We start from the raw sequence: 26,898 nt of genomic DNA, 5'->3' as shown, positions 1-26,898 counted from the left end.
TGACCTACTCGCCAGAGGTAATAATGTTTCTTTGTCTACTCAATCAAAACCTCTCATTATCTTCAATCCCTATTGGGTCACCTGGAATTGGCTTCCACCACCTTTTCAGGTCGAGCGTTCCAGATCCTGACAGCTCCTGAGTGAGAGAAAAATCTCATTATCTCCCTTCTAGATCTTTTGCCAATGATATTAGGTCACCTCTTAATCTCTGTTCCAAGGAGAACAGTTCTAACTTTTCCAACTTCTTCTCGTAACTGAAGTCCCTCAACCTGGAAACATCCTGGTAAACCTCCTCTGCACTCTTCATGCAGCAAAATCCCACTGCAGGAAATGAGTTAATACTTCCTTGCTGCATTGTGATTTCTTTCAGATGAGATGTTCAATTGAAGCTCCAGCTGCCTTTTTGGGTGGATTTAGAGGATCCTACAGCACTATTTGTAGGAGAACAAGAGTTCTCCCGTATCCTGGCTAACTTTTGGCTTATGCCATCATCCCTTTTTCTTTCCCCGCCCCGCGCCCCCACCCCCTTCCCAGGCTCTGTAATTACTTATAAACTCTCAAACTTCTTCCAGTTCTGATGAAAAGTTCTCGACTTGAAAGGTTAACTCTGTTTTTCTCTCTACAGATGCTGCCTGACCTGCTGAGTGTTTCCAGCATTTTCTGTTTTTATTTCAGATTTTCAGCATCTGCAGTATTTTGCTTTTGATCTGCTATTTAATGAGTTATCTTGTCGTCTTTTGCACTTTTAAGTCTTGATGGTTTCCTGCACTGTGAGTCTTGACCCTTCACCCTGGTTTCTCAGTTTAAATAATATAACATTAACGACATGTCTCATATTGATATAAAAAGCCAAATATCTAGTGTATAATTATTGTAAGTAGCAATTGTATAGTATGTAATTAAGCTCACCAATAAAATCCTGCATTATATAGTCAATAATTTGGAATGAATAAATGATTAAAATGCTAATGCTTTCAAGTAAACTTTACTTCAAATGTGAATCTTAATTAATCCCTTTCCTCTGGTATTAGATTGAGTGAACCTAATATGGCCTCTATTAGTAGTCAGCTTGAAGAGTTTTACATGACTAATAGCCGTAAAGACATGAATGATACTCTAACCGATGTCCTTCTGGTGGCCTGCGTCACTCCAGCTTTAATGCCGAACAGACTGATGATGGAGCATGTTCTGTTAGTCAGCATTCTTCATCACAATGTTGGAATTGAGGTAACATCAAAACTCATATAAATTAGCTGTTTTTAAACGTGTGATATTTAGATTGCTGGCATTTTTAATGCTTGTATATTTGGTAGTAAGGCTGACTATTGTCCACTGCAAATTTGCATGCTCAAAAACAAATTATCATGACTTGTGTCATAATTGGTAGAACAAATGCATAGATTTCATTTTGGCTTTAAATTAGAAGGTGCCTAACAGCAACTCCATTTTTTTCATTTTTTGAAACACTAAAATAATGCAGCCACAAGTTGAGATTATTTAGATTTTTCCGAGCTGTTGTTCTGTGATAGTGGTTTGTAATGTTGGTTTGTGATGCATTGCTATAGAAATCCAAGAGTAGTCAAACCAGATTTATTTATTGTTTTTCTATAAATGCAGACATAAATATATTTGTTCACCGATGATATCTCCTAATTTTATATCCAGACTTCTTGAGCACACCAATATTGAAGTCAGTTCAATGCTACCTCAGAATTTTGGACGATCAAGTGGTCAAAGCATTTATGTTAATATTCTGTCACCAAGCATCATTTATGGAATTTCTCATTTAGATGGATGAGTAAAGGTCAAAATAATTGAGTATGCAAATAATGGAGTTTTATTGGTAAGATTGACTCGGTCAAAATTAATACACAACCCCATGCCATTCAAATGTTTATGCAAAGGAGTAAAGGATCGGTTTTAAAATTCTTGCTATTAGTTTCCTTGATTGCTCAACGAGTTTATTCAGTAAGTGGTAGAGTTCAATCCCTGATCCATATTGAGTTAGTTGATCTTTGCTGTGGTGGCCAGAGAGGTGCTCCAGTTACCCTCTGAGTTAGGAAAGGGGAAAACGGCAATGGTTATTGCTTCTAATGGCTATGAAATTATTTCTGCGAGGAGTGTATGCTAAATGAAGACAGAGTTGCAATGCTCCTGGTCAAAGTTCAGAAGTAAATAATTGCCACATGGAGATAACCAGCTTCAGTGGTATTGTAGCCTGGCAAGGAGTCAACCCCTTCAGGAAAGGAGGAGAGAAAATGAGCAAGGGATGAGTTCTTGGAAGTCCAGTGGATAGAATACCAGCAGCTTCGTGAGAACATCTCCTGGACGAGTTGGGCTGCATTTTTAAAAATTCGTTCATGGGATGTGGGCGTCGCTAGCAAGGCCGGCATTTATTGCCCATCCCTAATTACCCTTGAGAAGATGGTGGTGAGTCGGCATCTTGAACCAATGCAGTCCATGTGGTGAAGGTACTCCCATAGTGCTATTAGGGAGAGAGTTCCAGGATTTTGACCCAGCGACAATGAACAAACAGCAATATACTTACAAGTCAGGATGTTGTGTGACCTGGAGGGGAACGTGGAAGTGGTGGTGTTCCCATGTGCCTGCTGCCGTTGTCCTTCTAGGTGGTAGAGGTTGCGGATTTGGGAAGTGTTGTCGAAGAAGCCTTGGCGAGTTGCTGCAGTGCATCTTGTAGATGGTACACACTGCAGCCTCGGTGCACCGGTGGTGGAGGGAATGAATGTTTATGGTGGTGGATGGGTTTCTATTCAAGCGGGCTGCTTTGTCCTGGATGGTGTCGAGCTTCACTGTTGGAGCTGCACTCATCCAGGCAAGTGGAGAGTATTCCATCACACTCCTGACTTGTGCCTTGCAGATGGTGGAAAGGCTTTGGGGAGTCAGGAGATGCGACACTCGCCACAGAGTAGTCAACCTCTGACCTACTCTTGTTGCCACAGTATTTGTGACTGGTCCAGTTAGGTTTCTGATCAATGGTGACCCGCAAGATGTTGATGGTGGGGGATTCAGCAATGCCATTGAATGTCATGGGGCGGTGGTTAGATTCTCGCTTGTTGGAGATAGTCATTGCCTGGCTCTTGTGTGGCGTGAATGTTACTTGCCACTTATCAGCCCAAGCCTGAATGTCATCCAGGATCCAGGTCTTGCTGCATGCAGGTATGGACTGCTGCATTATCTGAGGAGTTGGGAATGTGACTGAACACTGCAGTCATTAGCGAACATCCCCCCTTCTAACCTTATGATGGAGGGAAGATCATTGATGAAGCATCTGAATATGGTTGGGCCTAGGAACTCCTGCAGTGATGTCCTGGGACTGTGATGATTGACCTCCATAAGAACATAAGAATTAGCAACAGGAGTAGGCCATCTAGCCCCTCGAGCCTGCTCCGCCATTCAACAAGATCATGGCTGATCTGGCTGTGGACTCAGCTCCACTTACCCGCCCGCTCCCCGTATCCCTTAATTCCCTTATTGGTTAAAAATCTATCTATCTGTGATTTGAATACATTCAATGAGCTAGCATCAACTGCTTCCTTGGGCAGAGAATTCCACAGATTCACAATCCTCTGGGAGAAGAAATTCCTTCTCAACTCGGTTTTAAATTGACTCCCCCATATTTTGAGGCTGTGCCCCCTAGTTCTAGTCTCCCCGACCAGTGGAAACAACCTCTCTGCCTCTATCTTGTCTATCCCTTTCATTATTTTAAATGTTTCTATCAGATTGTTAATTCCTGGATTCTTTTACTTCAATCTGGTTCAGTAAAATTACTGAGTCGAATACCTCTTGTGCTTTGAACAAAGCAGTCTTTATTACCGGCCAGTAAGACCTATCAGACAGAAGATATACTCTCTGGATAGAGCGTACACACTCCCTACGGATAGGTGAAGTTACATCGTAAAGCGTTAACAGTTATACAGTTTTGAAATCAGATAACAAAATACAAATGGATTGACAGTCTAACTCAGCCACTCATTAGTCAATCCATATGAGATGTTCTTCTTGAAAGCTCAAGTATTGCCTCCAAATGTTTCAATCTAATGGTGTGACTATTTACTGAGACCTTGCAATTCTGCAGATGTATTTCATGTTACAATTATATATTATTGGCAGGATTAGTGACTTGAAACCTTGAGACAGACTGTTAGCTATGCTGATGTTGCACTATTTGCAATCTGACATTCTCCCAGCTATTCTTCCATGGCTTATACATTTTCATATATCCCGTTTACTTTACTGTCCTTAATTCCATATATTCCGTTCAGATATCCACATCCCCCCTTTTATCATTCTATGATAACATTTAGGATCATTCTATGAGTATTGCATTGTTGAGTAGTTCTCTAGTTTGTTGGATCATAACCCGGGAACCCTTGACCACAAGAGGGTCTGCTAACCTTGTCATTGCTTTACAGCAGAGGTTAAGGCAACCAACAATCAAACAGCAGGTAATTATTATGATGAGAACAATTGCCCCATGTATTAGATAGGATCTCCAAGATCCACCCAGAAACCAATCAAACCTGCTAAGTTCTTTTGCTGGTGTGGATAACTTTTTCACCTCCCTCCTTATGTGATCGGCAAGGTGGGTTATGTTTTCTGAACTATCAGGAATGTAAGTGCAACATTCAGATCCTATCAGGGCACACGTTCCCCCTTTCTCAGCTAACAGGTAATCGAGGGCCATTCGGTTTTGTAATGCTACGGTCCTTATCGCTACCATTTCAGCTGTGATGCCCTCCAGAGCCTCAGCAGTGCGGTGAGCTACCTGTTCCAATATCGTTTCTTTGAATCCATCTAACAGTCTCAGTTAGGGTCAGGGGAACGGTGCGCAAAGGAATTCCCCCTTTGGAATGTATAGGGATATGTGAACACACCCAGCATCTAGTGAAGTGCCCTTTTTCCGCATAAACGTAAGACATATACAAAAAGGTGTTTACATGGAGCTCTCGCCTTTGTCTTCCTTCCCGTGCACCAAAACTGTCATATATCAACACTATTATGCAGACAGTAGCATACAGACACAGTCTCATCTTATAAATAGTCCAATTATTTAGCTGATAAAAAGAGTTCTGTTTTCACGTTTCCCTTCAGGTTTCCATCAGTGTATTTGGCTGTCTGACAGGTAAGAGTTCAAACTGATCCTCCTTCAACTGCATTGTTCAGCTATAGGGAGGAGGAGATCTGGAACAGAAACAGGAATTAGACTAACCAGCAAGATTTGTTTAAATGGTGATGAGCTTGCAGTGGTGCAGGTGAACCCAGGCACTTTTCCCCTCAACCTTGGCTGCAGTGGGGGTAGTGAGTGACACCTAAAAAGGCCCCTCCTATTGTGGCTCTAATCCCTTCCGAATCCATACTTCCCTGGTGCCACGAGGGACTGTTTCCACAGATTCTTATCCACTTCCACAAAATCTGCCTCTCTTTCCAGTCCAGTCACTCTAGCCCTTAATAGAATTCCCTTCACTTCCCCTTCGTGATCCTGATAAAAGTTCTGCAGGTCCTGATTCTTTCCACTGGGATCGTATGCTAGGGTCACGTGACAGGGTGCCTGCGGCAGGTCCAGAGACCACCACTGAGGGGTTCTAGTGGTATAATACTGCCGCTTAAGGGTTTCCTGTTTTACAATAATCCCATTATCTCCACACTCCAAATGCAACTGGAATTTGCAAAGGAGGTCTCTAGCCATCAAGTTACAGTCCAGATTGGTTGTGATAACAACTCGATGTTCCACCGATTCTTCCTGGTAACCCATTTTAACCGGTTCTGACACTGGGAATGTCGAGATTTGTCCCAGGAATCCTGAAAGTTCCTGTGTTTCAGTAGAAGCAGGGAGTTTAAGCTTTGATTGTACAGAAGACATGAAGGCTCCCGTATCTATCAAAAAGGGTTGCCACTCATTCAGAATGGGTTCGTCGTCCGGGGAGGATCCCTGCACAATCAAGCTGCGTAGTCAATCGGGGGACAATTGACCAAAGGGGTTGTTCTGGGAGAAGTTAGTGTAAGATCTTCCTCTCCCCCCTTGCCCCCCTCCTCTTCCTTTTCCATGCTGACGGTAGGGGCAATTTTTATTCCAATGTCCTTCCTGCCCACAATTAAAACAGTCAATTCCTCTTACCCAGTCCCGGCCTCTTCCCATACCATGCCGGGGACAATAGGGAGGTTTATTAGCAGGGCTCGGGCCGTTTGGTTGTTTAGTATAACCGTATCCTTGCTTATCCATCCAATCCTGTATGCAACACTGCGGTTCTATTGATCCTTCCTCCCGAGATGGCTCTTCCTTTCTAGTCACGTATTCAGTCTTGACCCGGGTTGGGGGCGCACCTCCCCCCTCCCCTTTCTTTTTCTGCCAATAATATTTAACTGCCCTTTCCATCTGTCCGGATAGCGTGAGCAATCAAATAGTTGTTTGAAGATCACAGACATCTATAGAGAGGTGGTCTGCAGCTTGTTGTGCATCAGGGTTTGGCATTGGTCTGACAGGGAATTGGTGTCGGGACTTTGGGATCTTGGAAATCATTTCCAGGCCGGAGGATGTTTCAGAGCTGTCTGACTGCTTGACAGTTCTGCGTCTCGATCGGCGGGGGTGTTTGCTATGTCTTTCACAACTTGGACTGGTAGGTTGACTAGAAGATTTACAGGACTGTTTGTGATGTTGAGATATAGTTCTGCCCTTTCGAGTGTGAGATCTGGTTCTTTCGGCTGTATTGCTTGTAAACTGGGGATCCGAATCGCTATCAGAGGATGAGGAGTCAGTTTGGGTTTGTTGCTTTGGTGATATGTGGTTGTTCCTAACTCTTTTTACCGGAGTGTTAGGTGGAGGGTGTTGGGAAGAGGACTGGAGCAAGAGGCCAGGGGGTGCGGGAGGCGCCGTTGGGCGCTGAGTCAGTGGCCACTCATCAATTTCATCATCAGCCTCGGTTAACACAAAGCCAGCCATTTTAACTTGTAGTTGATCAATACCTTTTTCAGAGGTCCCAGAGGATCTCTTAGCAAGTTTCTCGTGCGCACATTCATTCTTTTTTTTTAAAGACGTCTACAGTTTTAACATGTGTTCCCTCTGTCAATGCAAGTCCTAATTTAATAGCATTGTTTGCCAACTCGATAGAAGTGATGCATCTTTTAATTTCTGACAATAATGTCGCCAGGTTGCAATTAAATTTTTTTATCCCCTTTTCCTCGTCCCCTTCTCCAAATTAATCCCTGTGCTTTTTTTTTACCTCTACGCTTCTAGTGTCACTTAGAGGCCACTGGTCATCCCCTAATAATTTGTTCAGGGCTCCTGATAATTTTCTAAAGTCTTCAGCTCTTTCAGGGAATTCCTCACATAGCTTTTGTAGCGGACTATCCGCATCCGTGGTTTTATCTAACTGATTACCCATTTTCACACTGCCCCTCGTATTACTGTGTCGCTACGCGTTCGTGTCGTCGTGCAATTTAAACAAACTTACAAATAGACACAGACTTTACAGAACTAACACGGACTTTAACTAACTCCAAATCTAACACTTACCCGCATCGCCGCACGGTCCGCGTCGCCGCACGATCTCAATACTAAACTACCACGTCGCCTCGCAGTTCACGTCGCCTCGCAATCCGCGTTGCCTCGCAGTTCACGTCGCCTCGCAATCCGCGTTGCCTCGCAGTTCACGTCGCCGCGCAATCCGCGTCGACCCGTGGCTCGCGTCGCCGCGCGAGTTAAGATACTTTAACTTTACTTCAAACACTTACCCGCATTACCCGCATGATCCGCATCGCCGCATGATCTACAAAATAGACAAAGACTTCTAACACTTACCCGCATCGCCGCACGATCTACAAAATTACCCGCATCGCCGCACGGTCCGCATAGCCGCACGATCTTAAAACTAAACTTAAAACTCTAAACACTTTAAGACTTACAGACTTACTGCCATTAGCACTGACTTTCGCGATTCGCGTTGCTGCGCCTCTGCGTCATTACGCGTCGGCGTCACTGCGCGTTTACGTCACCGCGCGTCTACGTCACTGCGCGTTGACGTCACTGCGCGTTCGCTTCACTGCGCGTTTACGTCACTGCGCGTTCGCTTCGGCCCTTCTCTCTCTCGGCCGCGCGTTCGCGTCGGCCCTACCTTCCGAGTTGCTGCGGGGTTTTTTTTTAAATTCAATCAGAGCCTAGACGGGCCAAGTGATATTCAAGGTCCCTTCGTCGTACCTGAGTTGAACACCTATCCTCTATTTAAATCCCCATTTTATTCCCTGTGAGCCTAATTTTCTAATTTTGATTTCTTATGAGCCTCAATTAATTTCTTTTAGTCTCCAAATTTCCCTATCCTTTCGCGTTACTGCGCAGTTTAAATTCAATCAGTCAATGAAAGCCCTAATTTAATGGAGTTTTTCTGCCAATTGGACAGGAGTGATTTTATATTTTTCATAATTTAAAATCTCAGAACATCTTTTTCTTTCGGCACCTATTTAGTACGTTACTTTTTTTTTATAACTAGAGAGAAGTCTGGCACGTAGGCTGTGGACTGCTTTTCGTTATCTCAATTGTTCCAGCCTCAAGGTCGTGTTATTTAATATAATTTTTTTTTTAAATCCTTTTGAATCCATCTCAGTTGTTTTGCTGTGCCTTCTCTGAATGTTTTCTTTCAACAAGTTTTTCTTTCTTTTTAAACCACCGGGACCATGTAATTTTTTCTTTTTTTTTTAACAAATCTATCCTTTGGGCATTTCCTGGCTCCGCAACTTATCATCCGAATATACGTAATTCAATAAGGTTCACACTCTTAAACTTCCCACATACAGGACAACACTACGAAGGGTTAAAACAAACTTTCATTCTGTTTGAGATAAAACAAACCACAACTCCCCGGCTTTTTTTTACAGTAAAAGTCACAGAAGCATTTCTCATTTAAACAGAAATTCATAAGAGTCTCTTTTCTTTCCTATTAATTTTTTTTTGGATCCATGATTGATCATCTATCCCTATCTAGCTCTAACTATCTTTCCAAGTCGCCGCTTGGTTTGCATCATCGCACAATTTCCCTATCTCTATCCCTATTCTAAGTTTGAAAGGTATTCACCAGATTGTCCTGGATCTCGTTCAGACACTACCTGAGAACCAGCGAGTGGCTAAACTTTCCTCAGACTTTTGAAACCGGGGGAAACTGGAGCAGTATTGAAATTATACTCACTCCAGTGGCCATTTTCCCCTCGTCTCGTCCAAGGCTAGTCTGGCTCTTAATTCGCAAGTTTTCGGCAGTCGTCCGTTGAGATCCCACTTCTGACACCAAATGTTAATTCCTGGATTCTTTTACTTCAATCTGGTTCAGTAAAATTACTGAGTCGAATACCTCTTGTGCTTTGAACAAAGCAGTCTTTATTACCGGCCAGTAAGACCTATCAGACAGAAGATATACTCTCTGGATAGAGCGTACACACTCCCTACGGATAGGTGAAGTTACATCGTAAAGCGTTAACAGTTATACAGTTTTGAAATCAGATAACAAAATACAAATGGATTGACAGTCTAACTCAGCCACTCATTAGTCAATCCATATGAGATGTTCTTCTTGAAAGCTCAAGTATTGCCTCCAAATGTTTCAATCTAATGGTGTGACTATTTACTGAGACCTTGCAATTCTGCAGATGTATTTCATGTTACAATTATATATTATTGGCAGGATTAGTGACTTGAAACCTTGAGACAGACTGTTAGCTATGCTGATGTTGCACTATTTGCAATCTGACATTCTCCCAGCTATTCTTCCATGGCTTATACATTTTCATATATCCCGTTTACTTTACTGTCCTTAATTCCATATATTCCGTTCAGATATCCACAAGATCACCCCTCATCCTTCTGAACTCCAACGAGTAAAGACCCAGTCTACTCAATCTATCATCATAAGGTAACCCCCTCATCTCCGGAATCAGCCTAGTGAATAGTCTTTGTACCCACTCCAAAGCTAGTATATCCTTCCTGAAGTAAGTGACCAAAACTGCACGCAGTACTCCAGGTGCGGCCTCACCAATACCCTGTACAGTTGCAGCAGGACCTCCCTGCTTTTGTACTCCATCCCTCTCGCAATGAAGGCCAACATTCCATTCGCCTTCCTGATTACCTGCTGTACCTGCAAACTAACTTTTTGGGATTCATTCCCAAAAAGAGTTTCATGCACAAGGACCCCCAGGTCCCTCTGCACTGCAGCATGTTGTAATTTCTCCCCATTCAAATAATATTCCCTTTCACTTTTTTTTTCCCCCAAGGTGGATGACCTCACATTTTCTGACATTGTATTACATCTGCCAAACCTTAGCCTATTCACTTAACCTATCCAAATCTCTTTGCAGCCTCTCTCTCTCCTCTACACAACCCGCTTTCCCACTAATCTTTGTGACATCTGCAAATTTTGTTACACTATACTCTGTCCCCTCTTCCAGGTCATCTATGTATATTGTGAACAGTTGTGGTCCCAGCACCGATCCCTGTGGCACACCACGAACCACCGATTTCCAACCCGAAAAGGACCCATTTATCCCGACTCTCTGCTTTCTGTTAGCCAGCCAATTCTCTATCCATGCTAATACATTTCCTCTGACTCCGCGTATCTTTATCTTTTGTGTGGCACCTTATCGAATGCCTTTTGGAAATCTAAATACACCACATCCATCGGTACACCTCTATCCACCATGCTCGTTATATCCTCAAAGAATTCCAGTAAATTAGTTAAACATGATTTCCCCTTCATGAATCCATGTTGCATCTGCTTGATTGCACTATTCCTATCTAGATGTCCCGCTATTCCTTAATGATAGCTTCAAGCATTTTCCCCACGACAGATGTTCAACTAACTGGCCTATAGTTACCTGCCTTTTGTCTGCCCCCTTTTTTAAACAGAGGCATTACATTAGCTGCTTTCCAATCCGCTGGTACCTCCCCAGAGTCCAGAGAATTTTGGTAGATTATAACGAATGCAACTGCTATAACTTCCGCCATCTCTTTTAATACCCTGGGATGCATTTCATCAGGTCCATCGGACTTGTCTATCTTGAGTCCCATTAGCCTGTCCAGCACTACCCCCCCTAGTGAATGGTGATTATCTCAAGGTCCTCCCTTCCCACATTCCCGTGGCCAGCAATTTTTGGCATGGTTTTTGTGTCTTTCACTGTGAAGACCGAAGCAAAATAATTGTTTAAGGTCTCAGCCATTTCCACATTTCCCATTATTAAATCCCCCTTCTCATCTTCTAAGGGACCAACATTTACTTTAGTCACTCTTTTCCGTTTTATATATCGGTAAAAGCTTTTACTATCTGTTTTTATGTTTTGCGCAAGTTTACTTTCGTAATCTATCTTTCCTTTCTTTATTGCTTTTTTCGTCATTCTTTGCTGTCGTTTAAAATCTTCCCAATCCTCTAGTTTCCCACTAACCTTGGCTACCTTATACGCATTGGTTTTTAATTTGATACTCTCCTTTATTTCCTTGGTTATCCACGGCTGGTTATCCCTTCTCTTACCGTCCTTCTTTTTCATTGGAATATATTTTTGTTGAGCACTATGAAAGAGCTCCTGAAAAGTCCTCCACTGTTCCTCAATTGTGGCACCGTTTAGTCTGTGTTTCCAGTCTACTTTAGCCAACTCTGCCCTCATCCCACTGTAGTCCCCTTTGTTTAAGCATAGTACGCTCGATTGAGACACTACTTTCTCACCCTCAATCTGTATTACAAATTCAACCATCCTGTGATCACTCATTCCGAGAGGATCTTTTACTAGGAGATCGTTTATTATTCCTGTCTCATTACACAGGACCGGATCTAAGATAGCTTGCTCCCTTGTAGGTTCTGTAACATACTGTTCTAAGAAACAATCCCGTATGCATTCTATGAATTCCTCCTCCAGGCTACCCCGTGCGATTTGATGTGACCAATCGATATGTAGGTTAAAATCCCCCATGATTACTGCTGTTCCTTTTTTACATGCCTCCATTATTCCCTTGATTATTGCCCGCCCCACCGTGAAGTTATTATTTGGGGGCCTATAAACTACGCCCACCAGTGACTTTTTCCCCTTACTATCTCTAATCTCCACCCACAATGATTCAACATTTTGTTCATTAGAGCCAATATCGTCTCTCACAACTGCCCTGATATCATCCTTTATTAACAGAGCTACCCCACCTCCTTTCCCTTCTTGTCTATCTTTCCGAATTGTCAGATACCCCTGTATGTTTAATTCCCAGTCTTGGCCACCCTGCAACCATGTTTGTAATGATTTTGTGCTGTCAACTCATTTACTTTATTTCGAATGCTGCGTGCGTTTAGGTAGAGTGTTTTAATACTAGTTTTTAAACCATGATTTTTAGTTTTGACCCCTCCTGCAGCCCCTTTATATTCATACATATTGTCCCTTCTTATCACCTTGTGGTTTACACTTACCCCAGTGCTACTCTGCTCTGTTGCCTCCTGCCTTTTGCATTCTTTCTTGGGGTCCTGTTCATCTGAGCTCTCACCCACTCTAACAAGCTCAGAGCCCTCTCCTGGGTTCCGAATACTCCTTGCATTGAGGCACCGAGCTTTCATGCTTGCCTTTTTATTACACTTTGACCCTTTAGAATTTTGCTGTACAGTGGCCTTTTTTGTTTTTTGCTTTAGGTTTCTCTGCCCTCCACTTTCTCATCTCCTTTCTGTCTATTGCTTCTGTCTCCATTTTGTTTCCCTCTGTCTCCCTGCATTGGTTCCCATCCCCCTGCCATATTAGTTTAACTCCCCCCCCAACAGCACTAGCAAACACTCCCCCCTCGGACATTGGTTCCGGTCCTGCCCAGGTGCAGATCGTCCGGTTTGTACTGGTCCCACCTCCCCCAGAACCGGTTCCAATGCCCCACGAATTTGAATCCCTCCCTGCTGCACCACTGCTCAAGCCACGTATTCATCTGAGCTATCCTGCGATTCCTACTCTGACTAGCACGTGGCACTGGTAGCAATCCCGAGATTACTACTTTTGAGGTCCTATGTTTTAATTTAGCTCCTAGCTCCCTAAATTCGTCTCGTAGAACCTCATCCCTATTTTTACCTATATCGTTGGTACCAATGTGCACCATGACAACTGGCTGTTCACCCTCCCTTTTCAGAATGTCCTGCACCCGCTCCGAGACATCCTTGACCCTTGCACCAGGGAGGCAACATACCATCCTGGAGTCTCGGTTGCGGCCGCAGAAATGCCTATCTATTCCCCTTACAATTGAATCCCCTATCACTATTGCTCTCCCACTCATTTTTTCCTGCCCTCCTGTGCAGCAGAGCCAGCCACGGTGTCATGAACTTGGCTGCTGCTGCCCTCCCCTGATGAGTCATCCCCCTCAACAGTACTCAAAGCAGTGTATCTGTTTTGCAGGGGGATGACCGCAGGGGACCCCTGCACTACCTTCCTTGCACTGCTCTTCCTGCTGGTCTTCCATTCTCTATCTGGCTGTGGACCCTTCACCTGCGGTAAGACCAACTCGCTACACGTGCTACTCACTTCATTCTCAGCATCGTGCTCCAGAGTAAATCCACCCTCGGCTCCAATTCCGCAATGCGGACCGTCAGGAGCTGGAGGCGGATACACTTTCCGCGCACGTAGTCGTCAGGGACACCAGAAGTGTCCCTGAGTTCCCACATGGTACAGGAGGAACATATCATATGACCGAGCTCTCCTGCCATGATTTAACCCTGAGATACACTTAAATTGGCAACAACAATGCTAAAGTTTACTCCCTGTTATAGAAGAGAAAAAAGAAAAACTACTCACCAATCACCAGCCAATCACTTACCTCCTTGGCTGTGACGTCACCTTTCTGTTTCTTTCTACTTCTTTTTTGCCTTCTCCCTGTAGCTGCACAAGCACGCCTCACGCCGACGCTGCCCGACTCTTGCACTCGCGGCCTTTTGTAGGCCTCCACGCACCCCGCACTCCAACTACCACATTTCCTTTGTGTTCGGTGTGACTCCAACCAGTGTAGAGTTTTCCCCCTGATTCCCATTGACTTCACTTTTACCAGGGCTCCTTGATGCTACACTCAGTCAAATGCTGCCTTGATGTCAAGGGCAGTCACGCTTAATTCACCTTTGGAATTCAGCTCTTTTGTCCATGTTTGGACCAAGGCTGTAATGAGGTCTGGAGCCGAGTGATCCTGGCGGAACCCAAACTGGGCATCGGTGAGCAGGTTGTTGGTGAGTAAGTGCTGCTTGAGAGCACTGTTGATGACACATTCCATCACTTTGCTAATGCGTGAGAGTAGACTGATGGGGTGGCCAGTTTGGATTTGTCCTGCTTTTTGTGGACAGGAGATACCTGGGCAGTTTTTCACATTGTCGGATAGATGCCAGTGTTGTAGTTGTACTGGAACAGCTTGGTTGGAGGCACGGCTAGTTCTGGAGCATGTCTTCAGCACAACAATCGGGATGCGGTCGAGGCCCATAGCCTTTGTTGTATCCAATGCACTCAACGATTTCTTGATATCACGTGGAGTGAATCAAATTAGCTGAAGACTGGCTTCAGTGATGGTGGGAACCTCATGAGAAGGCCGATACGGATCATCCACTTGGCACTTCTGGCTGAAGATGGTTGTAAACGCTTCATCCTTGTCTTTTGCACTTGTGTGCTGGGCTCTGCCGTCATTGAGAATGGGGATATTCATGGTTTGATGGTCCACCACCATTAATGACTGCATGTGGCAGGAATACAGAGCTTTAATCTGATCCGTTGGTTGTGCGATTGCTTAGCCTTGTCTATAGCATGCTGCTTCCGCTTTTTAGTACTCATGTAGTTCTGTATTGCAGCCTCCCCAGGTTGGCACCTTATTTTTAGCAACGCCTGGTGCTGCTCCTGGCATGCTCTTCTACACTTTTCATTGAACCAGGGTTGGCCCTGGCTTGATGGTCATGGTAGAGTGAGGGATATGCCAGGCAATTAGGTTACAGATTGTGGTAGAATACAAATGTGCTGCTGCTGATGGCCCACAGGGCCTCGTGGATGCCCAGTTTTGAGCTGCTAGATTTGTTCTGAATCTATCCCATTTAGCACGGTGGTAGTGCCACACAACACAATTGAGGGTGTCTTTAGTGTGAAGACGGGACTTTGTCTCCACAATGACTGCGGTGGTCTCTGCTACCAATGCTGTCGTGGACTGATACATCTGCGACAGGTTGATTAGTGAGGACGAGGTCAAATAGATTTTTCCCTCACCACCTGCTGCAGGCCCAGTCTGGCAGTTATGTCCTTCAGGACTCGGCCAGCTCGGTCAGTAGTAATGCTACCAAGCCACTCTTTATGATGGACATTGAAGTTCCCCACGCAGAGTACATTCTGTGCCCTTGCTACTCTCCGTGCTTCTTCCAAGTGGTGTTCAACATGGAGGAGTACTGAGTCATCAGCTGAGGGAGGGTGGTGGTAATCAACAGGAGGTTTCCTTGCCCATGTTTGACCAGGGGCCATGTGACTTTATGGGGTCCGGGGTCAATGTTGAGGACTCCCAACCACGGCAAACGAGCCAAAGGTGGGCAGCGGAACCGTTACAAGGACACCTTCAAAGCCTCCCTGATAAAGTGCAACACCCCCACTAACACCTGGGAGTCCCTGGCCAAAGACCGCCCTAAGTGGAGGAAGTGCATCCGGGAGGGCGCTGAGCTCCTCGAGTCTCATCCGCCCCCCCCCCCCCGTGGGAAGAACGGGCGCCTCCTCGCCTCCCCCCCCCCCCCGTGGGAAGAACGGGCGCCTCCTCTCCCCCCTCCCCCCCCCCCCCCCCCGCGGGAAGAACGGGCGCCTCAGACTGACTGCAGAATTCTCCGTGGCTGAAGCACTTTCACACAAGTAGGAAGATGGTTTATTTAATCTTTTCTTTGCTTATAAATGTTTATTCAGGCTGGATTTATTTGTATAATATTTGTCTAAGTATAAATAAGGATTTATTGTAGAATTTAATGACTTCCCTTCCCCCGCCTCCCCCCCCACCTCGTTATCAACGCCTAATTTGTAACTTGCGCCTGATTTTTTTAATGTGTAGAACAGGTTTTTTCAGTTCTACAAAAATCTTCACTTGCTCCATTCTAACTTAGTTTGGAGTACGTTTTCACTGTGGAAACTTTGAAATCCGGCGTCAGTGGCCTGAGATGTCATGGCTATTCCTCCATGAATTGTTTGTTAGCTTATACTGTCCCTATACAATTCCCACGTTCTTAACTTCAATGTCTCTATACATTTTTAAACATTCACACCCCCTTTTGAAGAAAAAATTCTGTTCCAAAGTAGAACTGTTCTACCTGACTAGAACTGCAGAAAAAAAAATGTGGAGAATTGCGATTTCTAAGATAGTCCGTTCTCCACCAGTTGCTCCTAAAAATCAGGTGCAAATCATGTGGAAACTTGGGCCCATAGAATGGTTCTAACGCAGAAGAAGGACGTTCAGCCTGATGAGCCTCTGCCGACTCTCAGCTTGTCCCAATCCACTGCTCTTTCCTCATAGCCCTGCAATTTTTTCCTTCAGATACTTATCCAACTCCCTTTTGAAAGATAAAATTGAGTCTGCCTCCACCACCCTTTCCAGATCTTAACCACTCGCTGCGTAAAAAAGTTTTTTCTTGCATCGACTTTGGTTCTTTTGCCAATCACCTTAAATCTGTGTCCTCTGGTTTGCGACCCTTCTGCCAATGGGAACAGTTTCTCTCTATCTACTCTGTCCAGACCCTCATGATTTTGAACACTTATATCAAATCTACTCGATCCTCTCTGTTCCAAGGAGAACAAATCCAGCTTCTCTAGTCTCTAATAATTTTCAGATGTCGGGGGTTTAGACAGCATTTGTGGGATATTTTTATTACCTTGTAATATGCAAGAGAATGGTTAAAACTAGCACAATTTGAAGGAATAGAGTCCCAGTCTATATTAGGATAGTTGAAATCGCTATTATCACTACTCTATGGTTCTTGCATCTCTTAATTTTTCTGCAAATTTGCTCCTCCATATCTTTCCCACTATTTGGTGGTCTATAGAATACACCTAGTAATGTAATGGCACCTCTATTATTTATTAACTCTAGCCATATAGATTCTGTCCAGGATATCCTCTCCAGCACTGCAAAGTTCTCCTTAACCAATGCTGCCACACCACCTCCTATCTTTCCTTCCCTATCTTTCTTGAACACTTTATAACCAGGAATACTTAATACCCAATCCTGCCCTTTGAGCCAAGTCTCAGTTATTACCACAACGTCCTGTTCCCATATGGCTATTTGTACCTGCAGCTCACTTACCTTGATTACTAAGCTTTGTGCGTTCACATACATACACTGTAAACCCATCTTAGACCATCCTGTATTCTGTTCGTTGGACCCCACCTAATGCTGTACTATTTCTTATTTTCATGTTCTCTGCCTCTCTCAATCCCTTGAGCACTTTATTTCCCTTTTCTAATGTTACATCCTGGTGCCCATCCCCCTGTCAAATTAGTTTAAACTCTCCCCAACAGAACGAGCAAACCTCCCCACGAGGATATTGGTTCCAGCCCTGTTGAGGTGCAACCTGTACAGATCCCGCCTCTCAGAACCAGTCCCAATGCTCCAGGGATCTGAATTGAGTAAAAAGTAATGCTGGAAAACAATTATTTCTTAATTTCCTATTCATTCTAGAGCTAAAATTCTATGTAACAAACTGGCTGGCAGGGCAAGAAAGTCCTCTCCCAGTCAAGTTGTATATGTTTATAGCTATCTGTCTCTACCTATATGAGAGATCTCCAGTATCGTCCTCTTTTGTAGCAAATCAAATGTCAATAAAGAAGTCCGATATCCAGGCAAAACTTCCTGTGTAACACCGTGGATATCTTGTCGGCTGCGGTGGTTAATGGTTGTCCACAGTTTGTAGGGAAGGTTTAATCCTACAGGTTGTACTGTGGGGTTCTCTGTAAGGAATCCATTCGATATGTCACAATTCTTCCAAGCATTTCGCCATCGGTCATTAAGGTTGAGGGGAGATGGCTGAAAGGGCTTTGGCGACAGTCCAAAATGACCTTCGAGGTTTGAGACGGGTTGGTGGTAGGTTGTTTTAAGTCGGTCTGGATCGGCATGCCTTTGCTGGTGTAGCGGTTGTATTTTCTGGAGACTGCATATTTGCGGCATTGGTGTGGTGCACAGGCAACCATGGTACTGGTGTCGGTAAAAGCTTACCAGTGATAATTCTCATAGTAGAATTCAGCTGGACACCAATGGATTTGACATGCGGACTTGATTGCCATGCCGGAGAGCAGTACTCCACTGTAGAGTGCACCAGGGTGAATGCTGCCATAAGGAGGGTTTGAGCGTCTGCTGCCCATGTAGATCATCTCTGGTATCAAATAGAGCTACAAGCTTCTAAGCTATAGAGCTATAAATTATTAATGGGTACAGTGGTTAAGTGGTAGCACTCTCGCCTCTGATTTCAGATGGTTGTGGATTCAAGTCCCACTCCAGAGATTTGGAGCATTTCATCTCTGCTGACATTTCAGTGCAGTACTGTAGGAGGGGTGCTGCACTGTTTGTGGTGCCATCTTTTAGATGAGATGTTAAACCGAGGCCTCGTCTGCCCTCAGGTGAATGTGAGAGATCCCGTGGCACTATTGAAGATGAGCAGGGACTTTTCCCGGTGTCCCGGTCAACTTTTATTTCTCAACCCACATCTAATACTGATCATTAATCTTATTGCTGTTTGTGGGAGATCACTGTGCAAATTGGCTGGTGTGTTTCCTACAATATAACAGTGACTACCCTGCAAAACTATTCAATTAGTTGTAAAGTGCTTTGGATCATCCTGAGATCATGAAAGGCGATATATAAATGCAAGTCTTTTTTTACTGTGTTTGACATCATGAATTTTAAGAGTTATAGTTCAAACTAACTACTATATATTAGAGTTACACATTAACACCTTTTGCTTTGCAGGTTGGAGCACATGTTTTGGAGGCAATAGTGAAGAGATTTGATGAACACACTAGAAATCTCAGTGAAGGAAAAGAATGTGATAATCTAATCAATTTGATTGCACACTTTTACAATTTCCATGTGATGCACTCTGTATTGGTGTTCGATATTCTTAAGAAGCTCACAAACAACTTTCAAGAGAAGGACATTGAGCTAATCCTTTTTTTACTGAAGCATGTAGGATTTACCCTTCGGAAGGATGATGCTGTGGCATTGAGGGATTTTATCATGGAGGCCCAAAACAAAGCTAACAGTGTTGGTAAACAATTCCAGGACCAGACAAGGGTAAGACGGATTTCAAATTCAAGTTGGAAATCATTAACGGGATTGGGGATTTAAAGTTGTATACTAGTGTTGCCATAATACAGCACTTGCCGTGCTAAGGAACTGTCCAGTTTAGGTCTGAGTCTGCAGTTCCCTGCATAAGTTCCTGATTCAGCTATACCACTGAAGGGGCATCTATCAGAACTAGGAGGAAATTATAATTCACATTAATACAGTAGAGGTTGCTCTCCTGGGATTAAGTTAATGAACTTTTTCGGGTACAATAGTGGAAGCTTTTATTCTACATTTTGCTATAGTGTATCTGACCTGGGAGTACTTGAAATATCCTATACTATAAGCTGCCCTTTAAGAATTAGCAACTTAAAAAAAAAAAATTCATTCTCGAGATATGGGCATCGCTAGCAAGGCCAGAATTTGTTGCCCATCAGTAGTTGTCTTCGAAGATGGTGGTGAGCTTTCTTCTTGAACGGCTGGAGTCCTTGTGGTGACTGCTCCCACAGTGCTGTTATGTTGGAAGTTCAAGGATTTTGACCCAGTGATGATGAAGAAATTACACTATATTTCCAAGTCATGATGGTGTGTGACTTGGGGGGGAACTTGGGGGTGACTGTGTTCCCATGCGCCTGCTACTCTTATCCTTCTAGGTGGTGGAGGTCACAGATTTGGGAGGTACTGTCGAAGAAGCCTTGGTGAGTTGCTGTAGTGCATCTAGTAGATGGTACACACTGCAGCCATTGTGCGCCAGTGGTGGAAGGAGTGAATATTTAAGGTGGTGGATGGGGTGCCAATTAAGTACACGGACAGCAGCGGTTCAAGAAGGTGGCTCGCCACCACCTTTGCAAGGGCAATTAAGGATGAACAATAAATACTGCCCTTGCCAGCAATGTCCACATCCCGTGAATGAATAAAAAACGGTGGGTCGGCTCTCGTGTTGGAGATTGCCGTTGCCTGGCACTTGTATGATGGAATGTTACGTGCCAATTGTTAGCCCAGGCTGTTATTCAGGTCTTACTGCATGCAGGAATGGACTGCTTCATTGTGTGAAGAATTGCGAATGAAGCTGAACATTGTACGATCATCAGCGAACTACCCTAATTACGACCTTATGATTGAGGGAAGGTCATTGATGAAGCAGCTGAAGATGGTTGGGCCTAGGATACTGCCCTGAGGAACACCTGCACCGTTGCCCTGCGACTGAGATGATTGACCTCCACCAACCATACCCATTTTCTTTGTGCTCGGTATGACTCCAGGCAGAAGTCATACCGGTCCCCAGTCTTTGCTGATTTACTCTATTTTAACCAAGCAACAGTGTGTCAGGACTAGGGAGAGGAAACAAATCAGTCGGTTTTAGTCAGTTTGATCACTTTCCAGTGGCACTTACTGGTTAGGTGTAACTATATCAATGTTTTTCTCAGAACTGGAGCAGACTTGACTCTGGTGCTTCCATAGTTGACCAGCCCATTATTGTGCATGATTCAGTGCCTTCGAGACAGAAGACACTAAATTGGGTGGGAAAGAGAAGAAGGGAAGCATGTATTCTAATGAATGATAAGTCAGTATTCCACAGCTACTTTGGGAGAAGAAGCGAAGCATACATTCTATTGACAGCTACTTTGGTATAGAGAATGATTCAAAAATGAAACGAATTCAAGTATCTTGGTTACTGGCAATATTTGATCTGGCGATCCTTGTGAAAATATGAATCTCAATTTGTATGGGGTGGCATATTTCAAAGTTACTGAGGTAGATCAACATAAAAATGCGTATTACCCTTTTAAGAGAAAAGCCTTTCTGAATGAGTATCAACTTGCAGTGTTGAGATTCAATACTTCTATTCGAGCACTGTGAAAAATACGAAGTGTTTAAGATCTTTAAGGGTATTGACCTATTGAACCCTGAGAAACCACTTAACATTGCATTCAGAATGATAGTGAGAGGTATGGGATGAAACTCAGAAGCGGGTAGGTGAGTGGCCGGCTCAATATAAATATTTTGTTCAATAGTAAAGTGATCATTTGGAATGGACTGTCTAATGAGGCTTTTAACACCAGTAATTTTAAGAGCAAGTTTGACAAACATTTGGTGAGAAATTCAATTGAGAGATGTAAGTGATGAACTGTGTATTCTGTTTCTGAACTCTGGGGTCAGCCAGATGGACCAAAATGGTCTTTCACAGTCCAGTGCACTGAATATAATACAATTCATTTTCCTGTTACAGATCCGTTTTATGCTGGAAACCATGTTGGCATTGAAGAACAATGATATGCGAAAAATTCCAGGCTATGATCCCGAACCTGTGGAAAGACTTCGAAAACTGCAAAGGAGTCTGGTAATGCAACAATACTCATAAATATCTCTGTAGAAATACAGAATAATAAATTCATGATTTATGCCAAATGAATAGATGTATGCTGTGAGTTTTCCCTAACTCGAATTTGCTGATTCGGATACAGCAAATCATAGGCCGGGTATTTGCATACCACGTCACGACCATTTAGGAGTTTCAGCAAGTGAATTGCTGCCCACTTGGCGACATCATCCAAAAACATGACATCAGATTCCATACCTCCTACCTCACTAACACTTCTCTCAACCCATCCACTGTCTCTATGTTGTCAGACTGCTTCTCTGACATACTGTCCTGCATGCACAGCAATTTCCTTCAGTTTCACATTAAGATGATCAAAGCCAATGTCTTAGAGCCCCATCACAAACTCCGTTCCCTGCTATTGATTTCATCCTCATCCCTGGTCACTGTCTCAGGCGGAACCTGTGACTGTTCACAACCTCGGCATCCTGTTGGCCCAAAACTCTGCTACCGGTATCCTAACCCACACATTACCGTTCACCCACTGTCCTTTTGCTCGCTACCATGCATTGGCTAATGTCCACCAACTCTTCATTTTAAAATTCTCATCCTTGTAATCAAATCTCTCCTTGGTCTTGCCCCCTCCCTTTCTCTCTAACTATCCCCAGCACTACATTCCTCTCAGAACTCTGCGTTCCTCCTGCTCTGACAATTTGTGCATCCCCACTGTCTTTGTCCCACCATTGGCAGCGTGTATTCAGCTGCCTGGGCCATAAGCTCTGACATTCCCTCCCTAAACCCCTCCATCTCTCTTTCATCCTTTAAAACCCTCCTTAAAAGCTACCTCTTTGATCAAGCTTTTAATCACCCGTCTTAATATTTCCTCCTTTTGCTCTATCAATTTTTGTCTGATGTTTTCCTTCATTAAAGGTACCAAGTTGTTGTTGAATCAGCTGCTGCCTTTTTCATAGTATTTCGGTGTGGATGTATGCTGGGAGTTTTTCCAACACTCTGATTTGCTGATTAAGATATAGCAATGGAAACGCGGCAGCCAATCTGCACGCAGCAAGGTCCCACTAACAGTAATCAGATAAATGACCAGATAATCTGTTTTAATGATGTTGGTTGAGGGATAGATATTGGCCAGTTGGCCAGGACTCTTAGAATATTGCCATTGGACCTTTTAAGTCACCTGAGAAGGCAGACAGGACCTCGGTTTAACGTCTCGGCTGAAAAGACGACACCTCCAACGTGCAGCACTCCCTCAGTATTGCACTGGAGTGTCAACTAGATTTTTGTGCTTAAGTCAAGTGAGACTTGAACCCACAACCTTCTGACTCGGGTGCAAGAGTGCTACACAGAGCCGCGGCTGACAGCTAACTTTCTTCCACCCGAATCTTTCATAGCTTGGGAGTTCACCCTGGATGGTACGTGAGTCCAGGCAGCTCCACATCATGCATACCACATACATCACTCCAGACTCTGCTCCTGCCTTATCTATTTATATATTTAATCCAATAGAAATTTATTTTAAGTTATTGATTATTAAATTATTTCTATTTACTCAGACTAATTTATTATTTTTAGTTAATATGCTTTGAAAGTCTTTCTATCCTACTGCCTGAAGCTATTCCATAGTAAAAACTATAAATTAGTTACCCAGCTCTCCTCACTTGTCGGAATTTCTTTGATAGTGGAAGAGGGGCAAGGGCATGGGGTGGTGGGGGTGGTTGGAGACAGTCCACCAAAGGCAAGTAAACTACCTCAACAAGTACACCCACACCTTTCTGACTCTGGGGCGAAAGTACTACCACTGAGGCACAGCTGACTCGGGTGTAGAAGGTGGGGGGAGGGGTCGCTGTTAGTGGTGGTGGCGGGAGAGGTTGGAGATAGGTGACCTCAGGCAGGTAAACTACCTCAGCAAGTACAATCGGCCTGGATTTTCATTTCCACGGAGCAGGATTGTGAACCAAACCTTTCCTTCTGACAACTGAAATTTCTCCCCACCCAAACCGCAAGTCAACTTAATGACCCTTCTCAATAGGGAGCCTGGGGATGAGGAAAAAATCTTGCTTTCTCCTCTGGAATAAATTCCACCTCAGTTTGCAGAGAGTATGACCAAATTGCAGAGTCGGCGGCTGACTTCTATATAAGATTTCCCACATCCAAAGTGACAGACAAAATATGCAAGAGAGTTGTTCAGATGCAGCCGATTAAGGGAGAGAAAGTTCAAAAAGCGTGAATTTTGGAAGATGGAACACATTTCTTCTGGGGTGGGGGGGAAGGTGGCTTTGACAGAATATCCTGAAAGTCGTTCTGAATTTGGGAATGGAGAGGTGACATTTTATTCAGCCAGCTGACAAGCTCCTGGAAGTTGTGGGCTGCTGCAGAGCCACTAGGTGGCAATATGTGGACGGACAGGACAATTCACAAAAATTGGTTTGCAGTATTGACTGATGCATTTCTACTGAACTTTACCGTCACGTATTTAAAATTGAAATCCATCATTATCACAATTGTCTACAGGCATACCTGCTAATGAAAATAAATATTGACAGTTTTACAATTTTTTTTCCTCAAAGAAAGGATTTTCAGTTCATTTTTGAAATAGAAGCTTGCAACCCACTCATAATTTAATTTATAGTCTTGCATATGCATGGTCTTCCCTTGTCTCACACTTTGTTTAACACTTTGTCATGGCTACCAGTCTTGTGTAACTTATACCTATCTATATTTACCATAGACGTTGATTAAGTTTTCCCAGCTTCCGTCTCCAAGATAGGTGGTATGGTACTTCTGTCTCTGGCTGTTCAACCCCATTCACCAATCCACACCATAATTTAACACTGAGCAAATAAAATCCAACTGGTTCAGAAGTCATCTGCATGTCCTGCTTGCTCATCATCCCTGTCCTCATTGATCTACACTAGCTCCCTCTCCCGTAATGAGTTGAATTTAACATCCTAATTGTCATCTGCAACTTTCTCACTGTACTTTTGCAACCTCCTCCAGTGTTATGCCCCCTCCCACACAACTATGGCTCTCCAATTCTACTCTCTCGAACTCCATCCGGAATCCCCTCTGCCTTTATCGCCAACCTTTGGAGCATTCTCTAAATCACATCTTTTTGGCTAAGCTTTCTTCGCCTCCTAATTCGTCTGCCGTGGCTTGACATCTTGTTGGAGATTCTGTGTAAATGCTTGCTGTTGTCTCTCAATTCTAAGATTCCTTTTAACTCTTGAAGTAGCAAGTCTTATTTTCTCCATTTTAATAATATAAATTTGGGTACATGTTGGATGAAGAATGGTGGCCTTTGAATGACTTCCCAACACTGATCTTCTTATGCTCCACACCTTTCTGCGGAGTTGCCTCCCTCACCACTACTGAAATTCTAGTTCGTGCCTTCATCACTTAAAAGGCTTCTCTAGTACTCTCCTAACTTCCTCCAAAAGTTACAATTCATTTAAAATACCACAGCCTGCACAAAGTAGGCACTTTTATTACCGCTGTTCTCTCCAAGCTCCAAAGGCTTCCCTTGCCTCAGAAAATTGATTTCATAGGTCGTGTTATCCCTTTGAATTCCATGGTCTTATCCTACCTTACCTTAATAATCAACTCCTGCCTTTGATCCATTCATTCAGTGTACCCTTCAGTCCACTAATGCTCCACCGTTGGTGAGTGCTCATTTGGTCACTATGTTCCTGTCTTAGAAAACCTCATACCTGGTTCTCTGCCATTTTCTTCCCTGCTTTCAGAAACCTTAAAACCTCTTTGGCCTCTCATTTGAAGCTCATTTCTTCTACTTGGCAACTACAGTATTTTCTTAGAGTCGAGATATCGTTTGAAATTTGTGGAGTGCTGTAAGGAGCATATTGTTGTCATCCAAGTTGGTCTAGGGAGGAGAGTGTACACATTGCAGGTGCCTCTCCAGATGAGAAAACTTTGAATATGTCCAATATCCTAATGGTTATTACAAAGCAGCATCAGCCTTTGAGTAGGCTGATTTGCTTTTCAACCCAGAATTGCATGTAGAAGAAATTATTAAATCAGGTAACTAGAACAGCCAGCTTAACATTAGTAGTGGATAATTTCCATAAGCCATAAAGCAGGATATAATTCCGTTAAAAATACATTGATTATTAAGGCCAGCCAACAAGTGTGTCTGATATTGAGTAGAGTGCTTTGAAGAAATCATGGAGTGTATTGATAAAGCAAATGAAATGTATGTTGTATGACTGGATTTTCAAAAAGCATCTGATACGGTCACACAATTGTTGATTTTTAAATTGAGGAATACAGTATTAAAGGGAGTGTGGCAGCATGGATAAGTTGATCAGGAAGAATATGAAGAACTGAAAACAGAAAAGAAAGAACTTGGATTTATATGGCACCTTTCATGACCTCAGAACATCTCAAAGCGTTTCACAGCAAATCAAGTACTTCGGAATTGTAGTTACTGTTGTCATGTAACAACACAGCAGCGAATTAAAGCACAGCAAGGTCCTGCTACAGCAGTTAGATAAATGGCCAGTTAATCTGTTTAATGATATTGGTTGAGGGATAAATATTAGCCTCTTGGTTGTTGACCCCTCTACCAAGAGAAATAGGTCCTTCCTATGCACTCTATCCAGGCCCCTCATAATTTTATACACCTCAATCAGATCTCCCCTCAGCCTCCTCTGTTCAAAGAAAACAGACCCAGCATCTCCAACATTTCAGTCCAAGTCATTGATATATACCACAAAAAGCAAGGGACCTGCGGGAACCCCACTGGATACAGCCTTCCAGTCACAAAAACACCCATCAACCATTACCCTCTGCTTCCTGCCTTTGAGCCAATTTTGGATCCAACTTGGCACTTTTCCCTGGATCCCATGGGCTTTTACTTTCATGACCAATCTACCATGTGGAACTTTATCAAATCTATACTATTCCCTTCAACCACTCCCTGTGGCAGCAAGTTCCACATTCTCACCACCCTTTGGGTAAAGACGTTTCTCCTGAATTCCCTATTGGATTTCTTGGTGACTATCTTATATTGATGGCCTCTAGTTATGCTCTTCGCCACAAGTGGAAACCTTCTCTCTATCCACTCTATCAAAACCTTTTATAATTTTATAGATCTCTATTAGGTCACCCTTCAGCCTTTTTTTCAAGAGAAGAGAGACCCAGCCTTTCATCCTTTCCTGATATGTATACCCTCGCATTTTCTCTGCACCCTCTCCAGTGTCTCGATATCCTTGTTATAATATGACGACCAGAACTGTACACAATACAGGTTTACCATAACGTTCCTACTTTTCAATTCTATACC

At 43.6% G+C, this 26,898-nt stretch overlaps 1 protein-coding gene and 1 long non-coding RNA gene across 2 annotated transcripts in view; one reads left to right on the top strand and one right to left on the bottom strand.

Annotated features, from left to right (window-relative positions):
* nom1 (nucleolar protein with MIF4G domain 1) overlaps window positions 1-26,898 on the top strand; it is an 87,266-nt gene that overhangs the window by 28,462 nt on the left and 31,906 nt on the right. Inside the window, exons 4-6 of the mRNA XM_070881634.1 lie at window positions 1,032-1,227; window positions 18,950-19,273; window positions 21,495-21,605. Coding sequence (XP_070737735.1) covers window positions 1,032-1,227; window positions 18,950-19,273; window positions 21,495-21,605 — 631 coding nt within the window. The remainder of the gene's footprint in view (window positions 1-1,031; window positions 1,228-18,949; window positions 19,274-21,494; window positions 21,606-26,898) is intronic.
* Window positions 3,805-9,825, bottom strand: LOC139264701 (uncharacterized). The gene is made up of 2 exons (XR_011593399.1): window positions 7,921-9,825; window positions 3,805-5,202 (listed from the first exon to the last, which is right to left on the bottom strand). It is a non-coding gene; the product is annotated as an uncharacterized lncRNA (long non-coding RNA).

This window comes from Pristiophorus japonicus, chromosome 5, assembly GCF_044704955.1.
Source record: "Pristiophorus japonicus isolate sPriJap1 chromosome 5, sPriJap1.hap1, whole genome shotgun sequence".
NCBI lineage: Eukaryota > Metazoa > Chordata > Chondrichthyes > Pristiophoridae > Pristiophorus > Pristiophorus japonicus.
Note: the sequence above shows the minus strand (reverse complement) of the source record. Positions and strands in the feature narration are given on the sequence as shown.